The sequence below is a fragment of the Bufo bufo genome, chromosome 1 (genome assembly GCF_905171765.1).
Source record: "Bufo bufo chromosome 1, aBufBuf1.1, whole genome shotgun sequence".
In the NCBI taxonomy this organism is placed as follows: Eukaryota; Metazoa; Chordata; class Amphibia; order Anura; family Bufonidae; genus Bufo; species Bufo bufo.
In genome coordinates this window covers 41,018,380-41,039,925 of record NC_053389.1, presented here as the reverse complement: position 1 = coordinate 41,039,925, position 21,546 = coordinate 41,018,380, and the positions used below count along the sequence as shown (strand labels likewise).

Below are 21,546 nucleotides of genomic sequence, written 5' to 3'. Positions count from 1 at the left end.
AGACAATAGCACTCTGACTATGGTAAATATTCTGTCTTCTACTTACCTAACCAATAAGGGCGTTCTCCCTCGTGGCAGGCATCAGTCTTCTGCTACATTATTTGCAGGATGCTCTCCTGAAGTAATCAGGTCTTTAGGTTTCCACTATATCCCGGAAGGCTTCTAGTGAATATGGACAATTCTGCGCACTAATTATCCATTCGTGTCCCGACACTTTGAAAGTTGCTCTCAGGCACTTGTGCTGATGAGGTCCATAAGCTAGATTCAGTTGTAACCCTCACTAGGCTTACTTCATATTTAGACATAGACTCACTGTCTGGTGCTAGGTTGCTGTGTTTGTCTTCTCCAATCTTGATCAGGGCCCAGAGGAAAGGAAAACATTGATTTTGGCCTGTTTCTCTCCTCCATGAACTTGCTTCTACTCTCTCACTCTGACTCTAACATAACCTCACTTCCTGTTCTTCTCTCTTCTAGACACACTCCAGCTATATATATTATGTGGTGCCAGCACCACCTAGGGGCGAAAGGGTGAAATGACATTGCCAGCCTAATAATAGGAAATACCATACAATGCAAATAAATACATAAATAGGCAGATGTTTAAAGTGTCCCATTTGCACACATATGTGGGACGCTGCATACACCACTGCTAAAAGATAAGTCGTCCTCGACGTTTGCAGTGACTGAAGCTGTGGATCTCTACGCCGTCACCTGAAATACACAGAATACGCTCCATACACAAATATACATATGTTCATTGCAATGTACTATCATGACACTTCGATAACCTCCTGTAATAAAGGGTTATGCACAACAATACAGAATAAGCAATTTATCACATATACAGTACAGACCAAAAGTTTGGACACACCTTCTCATTCAAAGAGTTTTCTTTATTTTCATGACTATGAAGGCATCAAAACTATGAATTAACACATGTGGAATTATATACATAACAAACAAGTGTGAAACAACTGAAAATATGTCATATTCTAGGTTCTTCAAAGTAGCCACCTTTTGCTTTGATTACTGCTTTGCACACTCTTAGCATTCTCTTGATGAGCTTCAAGAGGTAGTCCCCTGAAATGGTCTTCCAACAGTCTTGAAGGAGTTCCCAGAGATGCTTAGCACTTGTTGGCCCTTTTGCCTTCACTCTGCGGTCCAGCTCACCCCAAACCATCTCGATTGGGTTCAGGTCCGGTGACTGTGGAGGCCAGGTCATCTGGCGCAGCACCCCATCACTCTCCTTCATGGTCAAATAGCCCTTACTTTCAAAGTTTTCCCAATTCTTCGGCTGACTGACTGACCTTCATTTCTTAAAGTAATGATGGCCACTCGTTTTTCTTTACTTAGCTGCTTTTTTCTTGCCATAATACAAATTCTAAGTCTATTCAGTAGGACTATCAGCTGTGTATCCACCTGACTTCTGCTCAACGCCACTGATGGTCCCAACCCCATTTATAAGGCAAGAAATCCCACTTATTAAACCTGACAGGGCACACCTGTGAAGTGAAAACCATTTCAGGGGACTACCTCTTGAAGCTCATCAAGAGAATGCCAAGAGTGTGCAAAGCAGTAATCAAAGCAAAAGGTGGCTACTTTGAAGAACCTAGAATATGACATATTTTCAGTTGTTTCACACTTGTTTGTTATGTATATAATTCCACATGTGTTAATTCATAGTTTTGATGCCTTCAGTGTGAATCTACAATTTTCATAGTCATGAAAATAAAGAAAACTCTTTGAATGAGAAGGTGTGTCCAAACTTTTGGTCTGTACTGTATATACATCACTTTTTCTTTTCTTAGTGCATAAGGACAAAGGGGCGTTGTAATCTTCGGTTCTTGACGGGGATAAAATGGGCGGTGATCTCACATTTGGGGCAATGCAGTCCATGACATAGTCTTGAGACAAAGTCCATCCCTGATTTGGGGTATAAATAATTTGTAATCCGTTGGGTAAAGTGCAAAAAGTTTCTGATTCATAAGATCATGTGCGTTGCATAGGATAAGGCACAGAAAAACGTCTTTCTGGGTACAGTTCCTTGAACGTTGCAGAAAACTTTTTAGTTTAGAGTCCCAGACAACCAGAGAAGGGGGTAAAAAAAAGAGAGATAAAATGCGCAAAAACAAGGGCGCAACTTGGATGTTGTCTGGATGGTGGAGTCCTTTTATGGGAGTCCTTTTAATAAAGGAGGGGGAGCTCAAACCAAAAACAAAACATAGAACTCCTCCCTTAACAGTGCTCCTGCTCCATTTTTAGTAATGGCCAACCGGCCTACTTAGTCATAGGGATCTGGAGAGCTGGGTACATCGGTTGGTATAGGGCTTCCCGATTCCCATTCATCTGGGGAAGAACTTTCAGGTATTACTTCGGTCAAGTGCTTGGTAGGAATAAGTGGAAGCTTTAGATGTCTTCTAACCTCTTCAGATACAGAAGATCTTTCTTTCTCCTGCTGAAGGATACTGGGCTCCAGCCCAAGTTCATTTTTTTTTTTTAACTGGAGCTGGTTCAACCGCAGCTGTAGGTTTCGAAGTAGCACCAAGGGCGACCTCTGTAGGAAGATGCACAGACGGTCTTACCTCTTGAGGTTGAACCGGGATGGCCTGGCTTTGACGAATAGCAAACTGCTGTAAGAGCTGTGCACATTCCTGTACTGAATCGGGAGTAGGTGCGGGCTTTGGCCTAACCTGGAGTGATCTCTGTTTTGCCTTGGGGTGGTCATCTGGGTCTCGCGTAGCAATGGCGGGCTGCCACAGAATGTTAGTCCCTGCAAAGCCAGTGGCGTACTGGTTCTGACTAGGAAGAACTGATTGCACATATTTTGCGTCCAGCCGCTTGGGGGCAACAGGGTGCACTGGCTCCTCATCCTCTTCTGATTTTGAGCCTTCTGCAGTCTCCCAGCTTGATTCAGCTTCTGGCTTGGGCCCTGTGACACAGGTAGCATAGGGGCCTCGAGTGCCCTCTGCCAGAGTGAATTCGACTACCTCATCCACATACAAACTGCAAATGACTGGGAAGGTCTTTTCGCTTGACTGACCTGCGGTTCACATAATAATCACGGCCATGTTCCAGATCTCTGAGAAATCCAAAGCCTCTGAATTTACAAAATTAAAGAACTCGGCCCAATTTTCTAATTGGGACCAGGAAGTCTTCCACGGGGGCCTTCAATAGTTTCCTTGCAATCCCCTCGTTATACTTCTTAGACTCGTGGGTCTAAGAAAGACGTGCAGACTTGATTTCGGCTGATAAACTGGCCCAGAGCTTAGAATGGGGAAAATTTGTCTATATACCGTATTTTTCGCCCCATAAGACGCACTCCCCCCCCCCAAAAGTGGGGGAGAAGTCTCCCTGCGTCTTATGGGGCGAATGCTGGCAATTTACATCACTGTGATTAACACTACGTATAATACAGTACATACTGAGCTGCGGGGCCAGAGTACAGTGCCTGCACGGCCCCGCCGCTCTCCCCGCCTACTACAGTCCCTCCCTAGGAATCTGTGAATGGGATAATGATGAGGGAGGTCTGTGGATGGCATTATGATGGGGGGATCTGTGGATGGGACTGTTATGGGGGGGCTCTGTGGATGACACATATAGCAGTGTCATCCACAGATCCACCACCCCATAACAGTGCCATCCACAGATCCCCCACATCATAATGCCATCCACAGATCCCCCCCCACCATCATAATGCCATCCACACATCCCCCCCAGCATCATAATGCCATCCACAGACCCCCCCATCATAATGCCATCCACAGCTCCTCCCATAACAGTGCCATCCACAGATCCCCCACATAACAGTACCATCCACAAATCCCCCACCCCATAACAGTGCATCATCCACAGATCCCCCATAATAGTGTCATGCACAGACCACCATAAGTTCAAACCCACCGAAAGCACACCTTTTGGTTAAAAAAAAAATTCTTCTTATTTTCCTCCTCAAAAACCTCAGGCTCTTCTGGTGCGCGACCCTCACACTGGGTTCACTTTGCATAGGGGAGGCGCTAGCTCTTGGGCAATACAACATTGGAGGTAAGCACATCAATCAATCAATCACTTTGCATAAAGGGGGTGGCAAACTAGATTTTCACGCTCTGAAGGGAGTGTACCTCAATTTTCCCACCGCTAGCAGGACGTAGCTTAAAGTAATGGCGCAGCAAATTAATCAAGAAGGCCTCTGGCGGCCATTTTAGGTTTCAGATTGACAGTCTATTCACTGACAGAAACCGTGGTAGTGACATAGCAACATTCGATTTTTCCACTTTTGACACTGCGATTCTGTAGCAAGTAACTTGGGAGTATGCCTATGTAGTTTTCAAACGATTCAAACAATTCTCTAGTTCAATAAAACGTGCAGCATGCGAAAGTCTCTCAATTAAACAAGTGGGACTTATTCTCATAAGGTGCAGAGGATTTTGAATCCTGTTCTTTATAGCAATATTGCACACAGTCAATTACAATTTTGCATCCTGTTCGCATAGGGCGTAAGGGATTTTGTATCCTGTTCGCATAAGGCGCAAGGGATTTTGTATCCTGTTCGTATAAGGCACAAAGGATTTGGTATCCTGTTTGTGACGCCAATTATTGCAGCGACCGAGCCACAGGGGTGTAGCGGTTGAGTGAGTGTACTAGTAATGAGGTGCCGAGGATAGTAGTAGTACTCACAGTTTAGTTGTCCCCTGGGGCCGGCGTGCATTGGATGGGAAGACAGCACAAAATCCTCCAGGGCACTCTCTATTGCAGGGAACACCAGCCAGATGGTGGTTGAGGTGCCCTTGATGGTAATGGAAGTTTAAGGTGCTTTGGTGGCTGGGTCCCTGTGTTCGTGACGCCAGCACCGTAAGGTGCAATCAAGAAATAGAGCAGAAGAATGAGGAATGAGGCAGTAGTTAAAGGGAACCTGTCAGCGGCAAAAACCACCCTAAACCTCCAGCAGTACCTTCAAGTAGCCGGCAGTGTGTTTCTAATGAAGATTTTCTTTCTGCAGTCAGATGCGGTAAAAGCAGGAAAAAAAATGATCTTTTATCCCCTGAGTGCGCTATTTTCAAGTCACTTTTGAAGTCAAGCGGGCAGCGGCCTCCTTGCTTCAAGTCAAGGTAACCACGCCCTCTTCCCTGCCCCTTCTCCTGTGACTGACAGCGCTTATACCCGACAGCTGGCTGGCTTTGCCAAACAGTCGGCTGTCAGTCACAGGAGAAGGGGCAGGGAAGGGGGCGCAGTTACCTTGACTTGAAGCAAGGAGGCCGCTGCCCGCTTGACTTCAAGAGTGACTCAAAAATAGCGCACTCAGGGGATAAGAGATCATTTTTTCCTGCTTTTACCGCATCTGACTGGCGGTTTGGGGTGTTTTTTGCCGCTGACAGGATCCCTTTAAACCAAATAGGATCTTTGCTTGTCAGATGTAGTAAGGCATCCAATATCATCACTTTGTCATACAGATGGCATAAAGTGCAAATCTGCAAATCCAAATTAGCAGGCGCCTTATGGTGAATTGTAGAGGTTAACTCCAGCTCACTTTAGTAAAGGTAATGTTCTTACTTGTACTTGGTTCCTGATCTTGCTTTTATCTCTCAACCTTTCAGTAATAGTTCAGATCCTCTGTAAATAAGTATTCTGACAGATGGCCTTTCTGTCCTTGGTTATGGTGGGGCAGCTTGAAGCTAAGAATCTCTCCACCTGATGCAAAAGTGACTAAAACCTTAAAAACTGCAATTATCTTCCTTCGCCTATATTCTTTAGTTCAATGATCCAACAACCCCAGGGCCATCTCCCTCAAGGCAGGCAAACACTCTGCTTCATTATTTGAACAGGTTGTGGTCTTCACAGTAATAATCCACTTGATACCCCGGAAGGGTAATCTACAGTGTAGGATCATACAGTCCCAATCTTGGACTCAATGGTTGAGGCACATTAGTTTCTCCTTCCTCCTAACTCCTCCACTCAACTCAACTCTTCATCTCTATCTCGCTTCCTTTGCCTGCACTATATAAGTGGTCTGATAGAGACCTCTAGTGGTGGAAGTATGTAGTGCATGTTACCAGCCTGTAATATGGATTCAGCAGCATAGACAAAGAAATAGTGCAAAATAACATAATACACAACAATTTGGAGTGGACCATACACACATATGTGGGACACTACATTCCCCACTTGCTTAGTTGAGAGACTTTATATGTGCTTGAATACAAACATCTTTATTAAGCTGCAGAATTGCTCAAATCACTTGAAAGTTGCACGGGGATACTGTACAAGACCCCTGCTATCGACTCGCATTGTTGAAACTGGGAAAATCGCATATGTTTTGATTTGTACTGAAGATGGCCGCCACGGCCTGTTGCCGCTTCCCCACTGCAGTGCTACACTACTTCCAGCTACTGACTGATGGCTGACTAGTGCTGCAAGATGAGAATTCAGGTGGAAGTGGAGGAGGAGGTGGAGGAAGAGAAGGGAGGGTTGCAGCCACTAATGTAGGTGGTGGCTGATATCCTGATGGAAGTAGGGCCCGCAATCCGTGGCATCGGTAGCACCTGTGCCATCCCAGGGTACGACTCGCTCCCGGCCTCCACAACATTCACCCAGTGTGCCGTCAGGGAAATGTAGCATCCCTGGTGACATGTACTTGTCCATGTGTCAGTCGTTAAGAGGACCTTCCCAATAACTGCGTTGGTCAGGGCATGGGTGATGTTACGGACAAATGCTGGTGTAAGGCGGGGACGGCACACCTGGAAAAATAGTGACGGCTAGGGACTGAGTAACGAGGGATGGCCGCCGCCATCAGGCTACAGAAAGCCTCGGTGTCCACAAGCCTAAATGGCAACATTTCCAGGGCCAGCAATTTGGAAAGGTGCGCATTTAGTGCTATGGCCTGTGGGTGGGTGGCTGGGTATTTGCGCTTTCGGTCAAAGGCCTGGGGTATGGACATCTGTATGCTGCGCTGGGACACAGAAGTGGATGTGGCAGATGATGGTGCTTGCGAAGGTCAAGGTGCAGGAGGCATCCGGGCCTGCGTCTTGGACAGGGGATTGGCCAGCACGTAACACAGGGGAAGAGGAGGCAGTGGTGTGACCCGCAGACACTGATTGTGGACCCAGGCGTTCGGCCCACCTATTAGGGTGCTTTGATGCCATGTGGCAGATCATGCTGGTGGTGGTGAGGTTGCTAGTGTTCACACCCCTGCTCATTTTGGTACGGCACAGGTTGCAAATGACAATTCTTTTATTGTCCACACTTTCCTCAAAAAAGTGCCAGACTGCGGAACACCTAACCCTTTGCAAGGGAGATTGCCGCAAGGGGGTGCTCCGGGGAACAGTTGCGGGCCTGTTTGGTGTGGTCCGCCTTCTCCCTTTTGCCACCCCACTGCCTCTTCCAGCCTGTTGCGGTGCTGCGGATCCCTCCCCCTCTGTACTGCTGTCCTCGCTCGGCTTGCAACCTTCCCAGGTTGGGTCAGTGATTTCATTGTCCACCACCTCCTCTTCCACTTCCTCACTCTGATCATTCTCTTGACTTGTTGACCTAACAACAACCTCACTTATTGACAACTGTGTCTCATCCTCATCATGAACCTCTTGAGACACTAATTGCGGTTGACCTATAGGCAACTGTGTCTCATCATCATCATCCACCTCGTGAAACACTAATTGCCATTCCCCACTGTCATCTTTTTCTGACTGTGGATGCTCAAGAGTTTGGGAATCAGTGCACAAGATCTCCTCATGTCCCTCTTCAAGCAGGCTTTGCGAGAGGGCCAAATCAAGGAATGGAGATGAAAAGAGCTCCTCGGAATATCCGAGTGTGGGATCACTTTTTTGCCTAGGCTCTCCATGGTGGGAGGAAGGAGGATCAGGGTGAGGATTCTGTTGACCAGACTCTTGGCTACTGAGACTAGACTTTGTGGAAGACAGGGTGGTGCTTAACCGACTGGAAGCATTATGTGCTGCAATCCAACTGGTCGCACTGGTGGGATGTCGAGAGTGGTGTCCTGTGCCGCCCTGCAAACTGGGACATGAAGCTAGGTATCGTGGATGAGTGTGTTTCTTGTGCTCTGGCAGCAGGCACAGTTTTACCGCACACAGGGCCACAGCTTCTGCGTGCACCATCAGCAGCATGGCCACTTCCCCGTCCCTTACTGCTCGCCTTCAGCATATTAAATAGTATATATGCTTGCAAGTATGTCACACGTACAGTAGTGCAGGTTTTGTAAGTGTATGCGCAAATAAATTAGAGTGAATGTCACTGATATTTAGGATGGGCAAACGTTATACAGGAGATGTAGCACAGGTAATGTCGCTGTCACGAGCAGCAAAAAAATTAGACTGAATGTCACTGATATTTAGGATGCACAAACGTTTTACAGGAGATGTAGCACAGGTAATGTCGCTGCCACCAGCGGCAAAACAATTGCTCTGAATTTCACAGCGCAAATGTAACACAACAGATGTAGCAGAGGTTGTGTCACTGTCAGCAGCAGCCAAACAATTGCACGCAATTTTTATGCAGGTTGCGCTAATAATATATATTGCAGCCAAATAAAACAATAGTCCTTAAAAGGACTCTTGGATCTCTAACACCTTTTACCAGTAAAACCTGTCAAACAAACAAACCAATGCCTGTCCCTACACTGTCTGTCCCTTCTGCTGCAGCTCTCCCTGACTAAGACTGAGCCGAACCACGTGTCATCGGGTGCTGTATAGCACCCGATGATGCGTTCCGGCCAGCCATTCACTGTAATGCCAGTAGCCAACGTGGCTATGGCATTACAGTGAGTGCCAATACCTCTGTGCACTTTTATTGGCTGCGTAGCAGCCAACAAACGTGCGGGGAGGAGACTCGAGCATCGTGCTTAAGCACACGCAGTGTTTGGCCGAACGCCGCGATGTGCCGAGCATCGCAATGCTCGAGTAAAAAAGTGTTCAGCCGAGCATGCTCGCCCAACACTAATCAACATAAGTCTTCAGACCCTTTGCTGTGACACTTGACATTTAGCTCTGGGGCCTCCCATGTCCCTTGATCATCTTTGAGATGTTTCTACAGCTTGACTGGAGTCCACCTGTGGTAAATTCAGTGGATTGGACATGATTTGGAAAGACACAAGTAAGCAAAGACAAATAGAAAATCTGTTGCATTGAAAGTTCTCAAGAGTACAGTGGTCTCCATAATTCTTACATGGTAAAATGTTTGGAACAACCAGGAGTATTCCTAGAGCTGTCCACCCCACCAAACTAAGTAATCGGGGAAGAAGGGTATTGGTAAGAGAGGTGACCAAGAACCCAATAATCACTCTGACTGAGCTTCAAAGATGTGTGCAGATGGGAGAAAGTTCCAGAAGGTCAACCATCACTGCAGCACCCACCAATCTAGGCTTAATGGCAGAGTGGCCAGAAAGAAGCCTCTTCTCAGTAAAAGATACATAAAAGCCATCTGGAGTATGCAGAGAAGCATCTAAAGGACTCTCAGACTGTGAGAAACAAGATTCTCTGGTCTGATGAAACCAAGATTAAACCTTTTGGCCTTTTGGCCTCAATTCTAAGTTTCATGTCTGGAGGAAACCAAGTCCTGCTTATCACCTGCCCAATACCATCCCTTCAGTGAAGCATGGTGGTGGCCGCATCATGCTCTGGGGGAACAGGGAGACTGATCAGTGTTGAGGAAAAGCTAAATAAATCAAAGTACAGAGATATTCATAATGAAAATATGATCCAGAGCTCTGGACCTCAGACTGGGCTGAAGGTTCACCTTCCAACGAGACAATGACTCTAAGCACACAGCCAAGACAACACAGGAGAGGCTTAGTGACAACTCTGTTAATGTCCTTGAGTGGCCCGGCCAGAGCCCTGACATGAACCCAATTGAACTTCTCTGGAGAGATTTAGAAATGGCTGTCCACCGACGCTCCCAATCCAACCTGACAGCGTGAGATGATCTGCAGAGAAGAATGGCACAAAATCCCCAAATCCAGGTGTCCAAATCTTGTGGCATCATCCCCAAGAAGACTGGAGGCTGTAGGGCAGTGATTACAACTATTTATCCAACTAAGTCTTGGATAAAGGGTCTGAATACTGATGTCAATGTAAGATTTTATTTTTTCCTCTTCAAGAAATTAGCAAAGATTTCTAACATTCTGTTCTCATTTTCTCATTATGGGGTATTGATGGCAGAATGATGGGGGCAAACTAAATTTCTTTTTAGGAAAATGTGAAATGTAAACAAAAGTTACAGGGTCTGAAGACTTTCTTAATGCATGGTATATCTGTTCCTCCTGGTTGCATTGTATCTTGTAATGTATCTACCTCTCCTGGTTACACTGTATTTTTTTTACATATATCCACCTTTCCTGGTTACGATGTATATTCCGCATCATATATCTGCCCCTCCTGGTTCCATTGTATGTTTCATATCATATATCCACCTCTCCTGGCTACATTGTATATTCCACGTTATATATCTGCCCTACTCAGTTACATTAAATGCAACATGTCATATATCCAACCTTCTAGGTTACATTGTATGTTCCATATCACATATCTACCTCTACCAGTTACATTGTATCTCTAATCTCTTGCATTCAGTTATTTTCATTTATATCTGTTTTCATGACCACTTGACATATCTCCCACAGTTCCCCCAGAACCTCCTGTGTTTAAGGAACATGTCGCTGGAAGTTCAGTAACATGGGTCTATGGAGTAGAGTATCCAGTCACTTGTAGTGTTGTCAATGCCAAACCATCAGCAACACTGACCATCACTAAAAGTACGTAAAAGATCATAGAGATGGGTGGACTTGGACAATACAGACCAATAACAAATGTGATGTTCTGGTTACATGTAGGTGGAGTGGAAGTTTCAGGCTCATCCAGTAGTCAACCTGGATCCATCAACAAGTTGGAGGATACCGAGACAACAGCGATGTGAGTGTCAACCACACCTACACTCTTAATGGGGATTTAGAACAAAAATCATTCTGTGTTAAATAAACATTTGTCAGGTTCCACGAGTTGGAACCTCATCAGTACTCAGAATAAAGGGGTTACAGTTCTTTGTGAGACAGTTAACCTCTTTGTACTAAAGTCACAATGTGTCTCCTTCTGCAGCTGGTCACAGACACCACAGCTTGTTCGCTCTCCTTCATTTCCAATGCAAATAAGAAGGGAGGTTTGATACTTGGGTCTTGGTTGTTATTGTGCTGTTGTTGTTGTGGTGCCTGTTTAGAGGGGAACCCTGCACTGGTTTACCTCACCTATATGAATAGGAGAAAGGGCCCCTATAACACCTGCAAGGGCTGCCTGTAGCCTACATGGACAGAAAATAGGGGACAGCAATGGGCATGTTAGTAACCCCACGGATATCTACCAAAATTTCTGTATCACACATTGTAAGACAAATTTTGGTATATTTTCATTGTGATGAAGCTATGCAGATCGGTCTGTTTGGCATACCTGATATAGAAGAACAAAGATTAGGCCAAGAACTGACCATTGTGTTGCATGACCAAGTCCATGTCTAAAAAACATCTATGATTTTCCCCAATCACAGGGTCATCCCACAAAGTACAGATAATGGAAACCTACTTGTGTGCTCTGCGCTGAACCCGGCTCTTCAGACACCACTGACCGTGAGCTTCACCATGAATGTGCTGTGTGAGACAATGCTATACCGTACCCACCATACTCATCTCATTTACCACAATGTCGTATCCATAAGATCACATTTACAGCTAGCTAGGCTGTAAGCTGGCCATTGGAGGCAAACAAGATGGCAAGCCAACTGTGCCTGCTAGGACTACAGAGGTTGGGAGTGATGAGCTTTACCCATGCACCTCTGTCACCACTTGTCTTGGAGGATACTTTTAGATTGGACTGGTAAAATCCAATCTGTCCCATCCAAGTAAGTCCAAATGTAAACCTCAAGGTAGATTCTGCTAGTTCCCATATGTGTTAGACCCACATATGTGTTGATGAGATCAACCTACAAAACTGTAATGTCTATAGGCAGCTCAGGTCCTCAAGAAGGGGGGTAGTCTTCATATTCATAGCGCAATAAACTTCAGCTGTATATTTGGCTGGACTCAACCAATAAAAACTGGGTTAGAATAATCAAGTCATACAAGAATACCAATTTAGTTGGAGGTATTGACAAGATGGCTGCTTCAATGGTGTTCATACTTTGAGATCTTTACCCTCTGTTTTTCTCATTCCTTTCAATAGTCCCCCCTAACGTCCCAATCATTCATGGTTACGAAGGACCATCTGTCAAATCTGAGGAAACCCTGAAGATGAGCTGTACGTCCCATAGTGGGAATCCTTTGGCAACCTTGCAGTGGTTAAAGGTGGGTTACAGTGGCCATATTAGTCATTAAAGTCCTCTGCATTGGACAACCCCTTTTTTCCTAGAAGGTTTTCATTACGATAAGCTGAGGTCCTGTTGCTGTGATCTTCACTGAACAAATACAGTCTGTGGGTGAACCTAGCAGCAAGTGTTCAAATCTTCTGCAATGCCACCACAGGAGAAATGCTGTATTACATGGTGTCCACTGAATTCAATAGGTTGCCTATGTAGTACATGATTTGCTGGGTCCTCCAGAGACATTCTATATACAGGAGCTGCTCTCTGCTCTGGCTGGTAGATAAGGATCCTGAATTGCGTCCTCCTCCCCTCAATTTTAAAGAGGTTCTCCGAGACTAGAAACCCCTTTTGATATGTGTAAGCTGAATTCAAAGCTTAAAAAAGACTCATCTGTCACTGGTGCTCCAGTTCTAACACTGTGCTTCCTTCTCCTCCACTTCTGGTCCCCGCTGAACCAGAAGTATGATGTGCTGCCAGAGAATCGGTGGCCTCAGCAGTGATGTGTGCAGACACGGTACGCAACCTCTGCCACTGCTGAGGCCACTGATTGCCGGCAGTGGTGACGTATGTGTAGACATCATATCACACTTCCAGTCCAGCAAGGACCAAAAGGCCTAGTGCTGGAACCTGAGTGATGGTCACTGGTATGTCTTTTTTTTTTTAACCCTTGCAGCCACCTCTTTAATTCAGTATTCCCTAATGTGCAGAGGCATAAGTAAAGGCTCATGGGCTCTGGTGTCAAAGTTCAGCTCAGCCACCGACCTGTCCCCACCACCTTATGACAAATACATATGGTAAATCATACGATGTGGGCCCTCCTGGCTTCAGGTCCCAGTCATGACTGTGACCACTGCAATCCCTATAGATATATATAGATGATGGGTTTCCTAGACAACCCCTTCAAGTTAATTAACTCCCCTTTGTTTACCGTAGAGGGTATGAAGACGTCCCACCCACATAAGGACCTGGCTCCAGTTTTATGATGTAATTTATGAAAAATTGCGATCCCTCCTCACTTCTCCTCTTGTGTTTTTTTTCTGTCCAGAATGACGAGGTGGTGTACAACCGCTGGGAGACCGACAATAACAAAAGACTGTCTAGAAGTTTTCTGACTATAAATGTCAAGCCAGAACATAATCAGGCCGTTATAAGCTGCGAGGCCGTCAATCACGTCACACCGATGGTCCTCCGAGCCAGCATCACTCTCAATGTTCTCTGTGAGTGTCTTCTGTGGCGCAACGTTCTTATATATGTAGTACGTAATATAGTATAAAATCTACTAAATAATGATTAATTGGATTATGTATAACCTTCTGCCCTGTATACAAAATCCAATATATAATGTAATGTGATGTCATCTACTATGATATAATATAAAGTAACATAATATGATCTACTATGATATACCGTAATATAATATCAAGTAATATAACATCATTTACTATTTTGTAACCTTTTTGAATATAAAATGTGATATATTATATAATAATGTCATATATATATTATATATTAATATGACTTATACTATAACGTGATATACTGGTAATACAATACTATTATGTAATATCATATAAAGTTATATAATCTGCATTGATATAATACATGATATAATATATAAGAAGTATAGTGTGATATAAAATAATATAATCCACTATTATGTAATATGATATCATATAAAGTAATATAATATGACTCACTATGATTTAACATGATATAAAATAAAGTTGATATAATAAAATCTATGACATAAGCCCCAGACAAAACTCTGAGCGCTGACTCATATCCGTCAGCGCTTGTCCCTGCCCCTGCTCGTTGCCTAGGGGCTGGAGGACGCCAGCCGCGCTGAGGAAGCGTGCGCCGCCGGATCCTGCCCACGCCCTTGTTACCAGGGAGATGAGGATGCCGGCTCCTCCTCCCTCTCTATCAGCGGGACGCCGGCGGCGCTGCAAGGAGGGAGCGCACCGCCGGCTCCCTGTTACAGATATCTACCATAATACTACGATACAGTGTAATATGATGTGAAATAATATTATAAAGTCATATAATCTACAGTAATACAGTATACTAAGAACTTGTTTGATTATTAAAATAAAACACAGCTGTCCCAAAGCAACTAAAGCAACAGCGATCTGGAGGGAAGTGGAAGCACGAGCTCCAGCGAGATCCATTATCTAGCCCCAGACTATGACATGTGAAACACGATAAATCAGTGGATTATTCTGCACTTTTTGTCTTTATCTCATCTGTTGTTTGCTTAGTTCTTCCCATCAAAGTCACAATTCTTGGCTCATCCAGTGGTCCTGAGAACACGTCTCTATCGTTCTCCTGCTTTACTGCATCAAGTAATCCCCCCGTGCACATCCGCTGGTGGCTGGGGGCCGTGGAGCTGGAGAACACTGTAGTCACTGTAACTGACGTGAGTAATAATTGTAACCAATGTAATATTATCTATCTATCTATCTATCTATCTATCTATCTATCTATCTATCTATCTATCTATCTATCTATCTATCAAAACTATCTATCCCCCTACTATTTTCTCTGCAGTCAGATCATGGGGGGAAGATCACAATGTCAAATATCACCACAGTGGTTCAGAGGGAACATAACGGCATGCCGCTGACTTGTGAGGCTTTTAATGAGGCTCTTCTCTACACCAAGGCGAACAGCGTCCAGCTCAGTGTAAACTGTAAGTCATATATTCTCTGTATGATGTCATGAAATCAGAAGTGTGGTAAAGTCTGTCACCTCCGGCCATAGCCGATTTAAAGGACGTTTTCCATCTTAATAGATAATCACAAAAGTCTTAATAAAATGGCCGAAAACAAATGAAAAGTTATACTGTAAGCTCAGCCACGTTTCATCACCCCCTCTCTGCCAGTTTGGGCCTCAGCTGAGAAATCCGACTCTGGTTGCTAAGAATATGCTACCTGACAACCTTATATGACTATCAGGCAGCATTTCCATAGCCACCAGACTAATGACTAAGACCTTCATCTGAGAGCAGGAGTGGTGGAGTTGGTGTTGGGGTAGGCGTTTGTTACACAAAGCTATTTCTCTTTTTTTTTGTTATGAAGAGGTAATTATTGGCCCAGTTCATCACAGCTTGTTTTTTCAGATCCTCCCCAAAAGATCTGGATTGAGGCTCCTCCCTCAGACTCTCGTTTTCGGGCTGGAACGCGTGTCAAGATAACCTGTCTCTCGAGTGGTGGTCACCCAGCACCTCGACTCATCTGGATTAAGGTAAGTACATTTAGAAAAAATTCTGATAAAAGCAAAATAAAGCTAAAGATATTCTGCCTCAGTCATGGGGAAGTTTTTTTTTTAAGAATGATCTGTTCAGGCCATGTGAGAGTAGTCTTTGAAACATCTGATTTAGTGAGAGGCAAACGTAAGCTTTTTTGACAGAAAGTTTTCAAAAACAATTATATTTTTGGAAAATTCAGGATAAGAGAACTGTGTCCGATGGAAAGACGATAACTGCAGGGAAGATAGTCTCCAGGGAGGTCATAATTGAAACCGCGCCGAGTGACAATCAGGCAACTTACCGCTGCAATGCCACCAATGATGGAGGGAAGAACACATTGACGGCCACCACAAAGTTTCATGTCCAGTGTGAGTCTCCTAGTTCTCTATATGGGGACAATCTAGCAGTCATTTCTGTTACTAGGAATGGGTCATGCCAGGGAAACCATAAGGGATGGGAACCACATATGATGGTAATTAAAACTAGATAACATGGGAGAGCAGAATGCCATGAGATAGGAATGGCAACAACAATGGATTCCTGAATAGTTGGTTGGATTGGTCTTAGTGTCTTTCATTTATTTTTTAGTTCCTCCTATTGATGTTAAAATTATCAACCCACCCAAAGACTATAAACGTGGAAGCACCGTTACTCTAGAGTGCAGGACGGGCAGCAGTAATCCAGAAGCAACAATATCCTGGATCAAGGATGGAGTCATGTGAGTAGTATTGCTTGGTATTACATATGTCTGAGTCAACTGACCAACCAACTACCCAACTAACCAATCACCCAACCTACCAACCACCCAAGTAATCTACCTAAGCAACCATTCGACCACCCAAGCCACCAAACAACTAACAACCCAAGCAACCAAGAATACAACCCACCTGCCACCCAACCAACCAAACACTTGACTGACCACCCAACAAACCAACCAACCAACCACCTAACCAACCAATATACCACTAAACAACTGACAACCCAAGCAAGCAACCAAGCAAACACTTGACTGATCACCTAACAAACCTACAAACCAATGCCCCAAGCAAACCCACACCTGACCAACTAGGCACTTGACTGACCACCCAAGCAACCACCCATTCATTCTACTAACCAACCAACTATCCAGCCACCCACCTGATCAACCAGCCAACTGACTGCCCAACTGATCACTTCTTAACATGGCCTCTCTCTTCATCAGCTTGCAAGGAAGAGATCTGGGGACAAAGAATGTAGAATATGGTGGAAAGTCGACCACTGGCAGCGTTGCATTAACAGTCTCCTCAGCAGACAATGGAAAACGTGTCTCCTGTGAGGCATACAGCAGTGCCTTGAGTGAGACTGTCAACACCTTCTACAAACTCAATGTTCTATGTGAGTACCACCGTTCATGTCTACATTTCTCATGAGATGGATTAATTTATATAAGGATTAATCATCTCAATTCTAACAGGACCCATGGCATTGGGTCTTGCTGAAACTGGCCATGCATGAAACAATTTGTATGGTCCTGTCTAACCGGCCCAAGAACAGAACCAAATATGGGAAGATCTGAGAAGAAGGAGAGATCTTACAAAACTGTAGATAATGGTGCAATATCTTCTTGAGTATGGCCTGTAAAGTTAAGACTTAATATTCTAGGTTTTTCGATAACTACACACATGTATATGACAATGGAGGTCAAGAAACAAGTCATTCCCATGATTATGGTGCTACATGTCGACATGTTGTTGGAAAAACAACCCTGTTGGCTAACTATAAGCATGAGTTTTTTTAAATGGCCATGACCGGACATGGGCTAAATACACAGCAAGAACATTCTGAACATTGACTTGTCTTTCAGTCCCACCAGAATTTACAGATGAGCAGCCAAAGATTGTCCAGGCTGTGGAGCATGGGGCAGCCCTCATCCCATTATACATCCGGGCCAACCCTGCTGAGGTCAACTATACATGGAGTCTACGGGGGCAAGTACTGAACAGAGGTGAGCAGTTATGAAGGGTGGAGATCATGTCTTACGTGGACCTTCAGCAATCAACTGTAATTTATGAGGGAATTCAGCAACAAGTGTCAGCATACAGCACCCCCACAGGGGAAATGAAGCATTACACACCTCTTATTAAAATCAATGGCCTGTCTTTGTGATGTGTTGGGTCCTCCAGTGAGAAGCCACTCTCCACGCTGGCCTGAAAAGCAAGGATCTTCACTAGTAACTCAGAATTTTAAGCCAAACACCATTGGTTATTGTGAAGAACTATTTAACTCCTTCATGACCACATAGGTTCATATAGCCTGGGAGTCCTTTGATGCAATATTTTCAGGACTGTTTGAAAGAGGTGCAAGGGAGGCACTATCTGTGGTCACTGGAGGAGGCTGTGGACACAAAAATCCTATCTCTCCATATGTTTTGTCCAGGGAGCCCTTGGCTACTATTTATAAGGCATAAATCCATTACAGTCAGAGGCACGAGGTACTTAGATCCTCACCTTTCATCAGTGACTGAGGCTACAGCGCTATGAAACCCCATCTATAAAGTTACTGCAAACAATGAAAGTCGGGACACAATACGCAATCATGTTTATCGGTGTTGTAAAGGCTATGTCAGCTTTCCATGAATGTCCATATGCTGCGGCATTAGGTTACTACAGCTGTGTGATGCATAATTCAAAAAAATCCTCAAACCCTTTTAATAAAACATACTCTCACACTTCAGAGCCTGGAGGTGTTAGTGCACTGCCTGCACCTTACAGAGAAAGCCAATTATCCATACAGGGGCTGCGCTTTGCAATGGAAGGTACAACAGTGGCATCTAGAGGCCAGATAGCAGTATTACACCTGACTGCACAAAAACACATAATTACACTGTAATGCATTGCTCTAATATGCAATAAACAGATAACTCTGTCTGATGACTCTGACCTGGTTTTGTATCCTTTTTTTTTTTTTGCAGAAGGAGCTTACCGGCACCACCTTAAAGGGGCTGGATCTCTGGAGATTTGGAACGTTAGTCGAGCTGACTCTGGGGTATATAGCGTAACCTGTGAGAACAAAGAGGGGAAGAACATCACTGCGGTGCAACTGGATGTCCACTGTAAGACCCCAGATGCAAATATGTTAGGGTTTCACATTGCAATAATGCTTGTGGTGTCAAACACAATTGCTTTCTGCCATCAGCCAGCATCTGTCAGTGTCTTGTAGCAACTGCTTTTTGGTCTCCTTGTGACTCACCTTATGGGCTGTGACATTGTATGACGGCTCAGCAGGTAGCCAAGGTCTTCTTACCGGCCCATTTGCCAAAACCCTTAATGACTCTTATCTATTTAGAGTCCTTTACGGAACTTTAAAGTGACACTCCGCCTTAATCAATTTAAGTTCATCATCGGCTAATTCAATATATAGCTGTTACTGTTTATGCTGTTTTCACATATTTTTTAAGTTAGTTTCTTAGTCATTGCTGTGTAGAAAGAAAAAAAAAAAGTCCTGGCTCTGTTTGGAAACCACCAGCAAGCTGCTGTTGACAGATCTGGTATTCTCTTATATTGTACAGTGAACTGTGGTGTCATGCTGTGGGTCTGAATGTCTCAGTAATACCTTATCAGTCTATGCAGCCCATCTCCTTACTTCAGGTAGTTGTTTCTTCAAAGTTAATTAGACTAAAGATCTGTCAACAGCAGCCTGTTAACGGTTTCTATGCACTTTTTATGCTATGCTGCATGAAATGAACACCATCTTAAAAAAAGATGCATCAACCGCACTTTTTTTTTTCACCCACAAAGATTCTCCGTCCATTCGCAGCCTTGTTGACCCCACAGAAGTGGATTTGGGAGGGAGAGCAGAGCTAGTGTGCATTGCAGATGCAAATCCTGTCAGCGTTGAGATGTTTCAGTGGCGCTGGCTGGTAAGGAGCTCCTCTACGGCCTTGTTTCTCAGGAATGTATCTCATGTATGGAGCAACTTCTTCACGAGTAGTAGAGGATTCCTGAACAGTTTGGTGCTGTCATGGAGACACATGGATCCAAATCATCATCCTCATCAACATCTACATCCTCTGTGCCTTAATGTGTGAACATTGATGCAGATGATGATCTGGCACCACACAAGGTCTCCATGTCCACAGAATCTCTCAGTAGTGCAGCCTCAGGTTTAGGGCCTTGTAACTACAAGTGATCAAATCTGAGGATGTCCTTTCTACCAACAGGGAGATGAGGAGAGAGACTTGTCCGCCTTGGAACGACAAGTTGATGGTCTCACCGGACGACTCATTATCAAAGACGCCATGAGGACGGATGCCGGGCGCTATGAGTGCACAGTGGATAATGGAATTCCCCCACCTGTCAAGGCTGACGCCCGTCTGGTTGTACGTTGTAAGTAGGATTTCCTGGTCAAAAGGAGTGCCCTAGGCCAACCATGACCAACCATGAAAGCTGAGGTCCCCAAGGGCAGGCCTACATTACCCTCTCGACCCCACAATGTTCATTTTTTCCTGATTCTTTTTCAATTCAGTTAAGCCGGAAATAGAGAAAGGGGTTCACCTAAGCAAAGTGGCCGTTCCTGGAGATGGCAAGTCCTCCACGGGTCTCGAATGTAAAGCTGAGGGGATCCCAAACGTGGCCTTCAGCTGGGCGAAGAATGGCATCACCCTGGACTTCAAAAACCCCAGGTATTCAGATATCTAAGAATAAGTGCACACATCGAGGGCCGAAATCTGAGGCTGACCATCAGATTTCTGCCACAGATTTGCATTGAACATCCATGCATGAAAAAACTTTTTTGTATAACCCCTGAGTGACCGGCCTGTTTTGGGCCTTAGTGACCAAGCTTTATATTTTCTGATTCCAAGAGCTATACGTTTTTAGTTTTTTTAACGCCATATGAGGGCTTGTTTTTTTTGTGAGAGAAGTAATTTTTACTGGTACCATTTTGGGATACACAAGACATATTGCTTAACTTTTATGAACTCTTTTTTGGGGGGTCGGAAAAAACAGGAATAACGCCATTGTCTTTTTACGTTAGAAAATTTTGCAATATTCACCTGGAGGCGTAGATATCATGATAACTTTACTCACTGGGTCAGTAAGATTATAGTGATGCCAAATATCAAATTTTTACTACTTTTGCACATTAAAACACTTTTTAAAAAAAAGTTTTTGCATTGTCGCATCCCAAGACCCATAACTTTTTTATTTTTCTTTTTTATCCCCATCACATATTTGGTATCACCACTGTGATAAGGTGGACAGTGCGGGAAAGTGTGTATATCCCACTCAGATACCTCAGCTGGGTGGGATAACTAAAATCAGGGATGCAATAGTCTCAGCAGCATGTAGGTCGCTGAGACAAGGTTGTTTTTGTATATTCTGGGCTGGATTTTAGTTGGATTGGCAAATAGGACTGGAAGTGGGGTCTGCCAATCCACACACTTCCAGGATGGGTGTTCCCTTGCTCCAGAGAGGATCGCAGGTGAGGTCTGTGATAGTCAGAGTGGCATAAAGCATCTCCCAGGGAGTCAGTTAGGACAGAGAGTGATTTGGAACAGAGACCTGCAGAGGCTCTGAGTGGTCGAGGGATCACGAGGCTACGTGATAGCCCGAAGTTTGGGGGACCCAGCGACGCCTGTGGAGCGAGGGTCGCACAGCCAGAGTCAGGAGGACTACTGGGCTATAATCCCCCAAAAGGTACTGGAGTTGTCACAGTCTGGAGACTGCTGGACTGTTTGGCTGAGGAAAGCCGCATTTGATTTCCGTGTGAACAGGGCTCTTTAGGTGAGTCAGGGATACGTTATTTTTTTATTAGCAAGTGCCTAGTCGGGCAGGTGCTTATTTTGTATCATTTATGTTTGTGCTGGTGCCAAATAAAAGCGTTGTTTGGACCTTAATCCTGGTGTCCTGAAGTAGTATGTGGTTGCGACCCCCTGAAAGAAAGGCGAATCCTCACACCACATAAGTAACAAC

The 21,546-nt window shown here is 44.6% G+C and overlaps 1 protein-coding gene across 2 annotated transcripts in view; it reads left to right on the top strand.

Annotated features, from left to right (window-relative positions):
- NPHS1 (NPHS1 adhesion molecule, nephrin) overlaps positions 1-21,546 on the top strand; it is a 56,564-nt gene that overhangs the window by 20,845 nt on the left and 14,173 nt on the right. For both annotated transcript variants that reach the window (XM_040422198.1, XM_040422196.1), the window contains exons 5-20: positions 10,625-10,756; positions 10,835-10,913; positions 11,539-11,642; positions 12,210-12,331; positions 13,394-13,565; positions 14,607-14,764; positions 14,896-15,037; positions 15,467-15,591; positions 15,795-15,963; positions 16,184-16,313; positions 16,797-16,969; positions 17,439-17,579; positions 18,546-18,686; positions 19,372-19,493; positions 19,794-19,959; positions 20,099-20,255. In XM_040422198.1, coding sequence (XP_040278132.1) covers positions 10,625-10,756; positions 10,835-10,913; positions 11,539-11,642; positions 12,210-12,331; positions 13,394-13,565; positions 14,607-14,764; positions 14,896-15,037; positions 15,467-15,591; positions 15,795-15,963; positions 16,184-16,313; positions 16,797-16,969; positions 17,439-17,579; positions 18,546-18,686; positions 19,372-19,493; positions 19,794-19,959; positions 20,099-20,255 — 2,233 coding nt within the window. The remainder of the gene's footprint in view (positions 1-10,624; positions 10,757-10,834; positions 10,914-11,538; positions 11,643-12,209; positions 12,332-13,393; positions 13,566-14,606; positions 14,765-14,895; positions 15,038-15,466; positions 15,592-15,794; positions 15,964-16,183; positions 16,314-16,796; positions 16,970-17,438; positions 17,580-18,545; positions 18,687-19,371; positions 19,494-19,793; positions 19,960-20,098; positions 20,256-21,546) is intronic.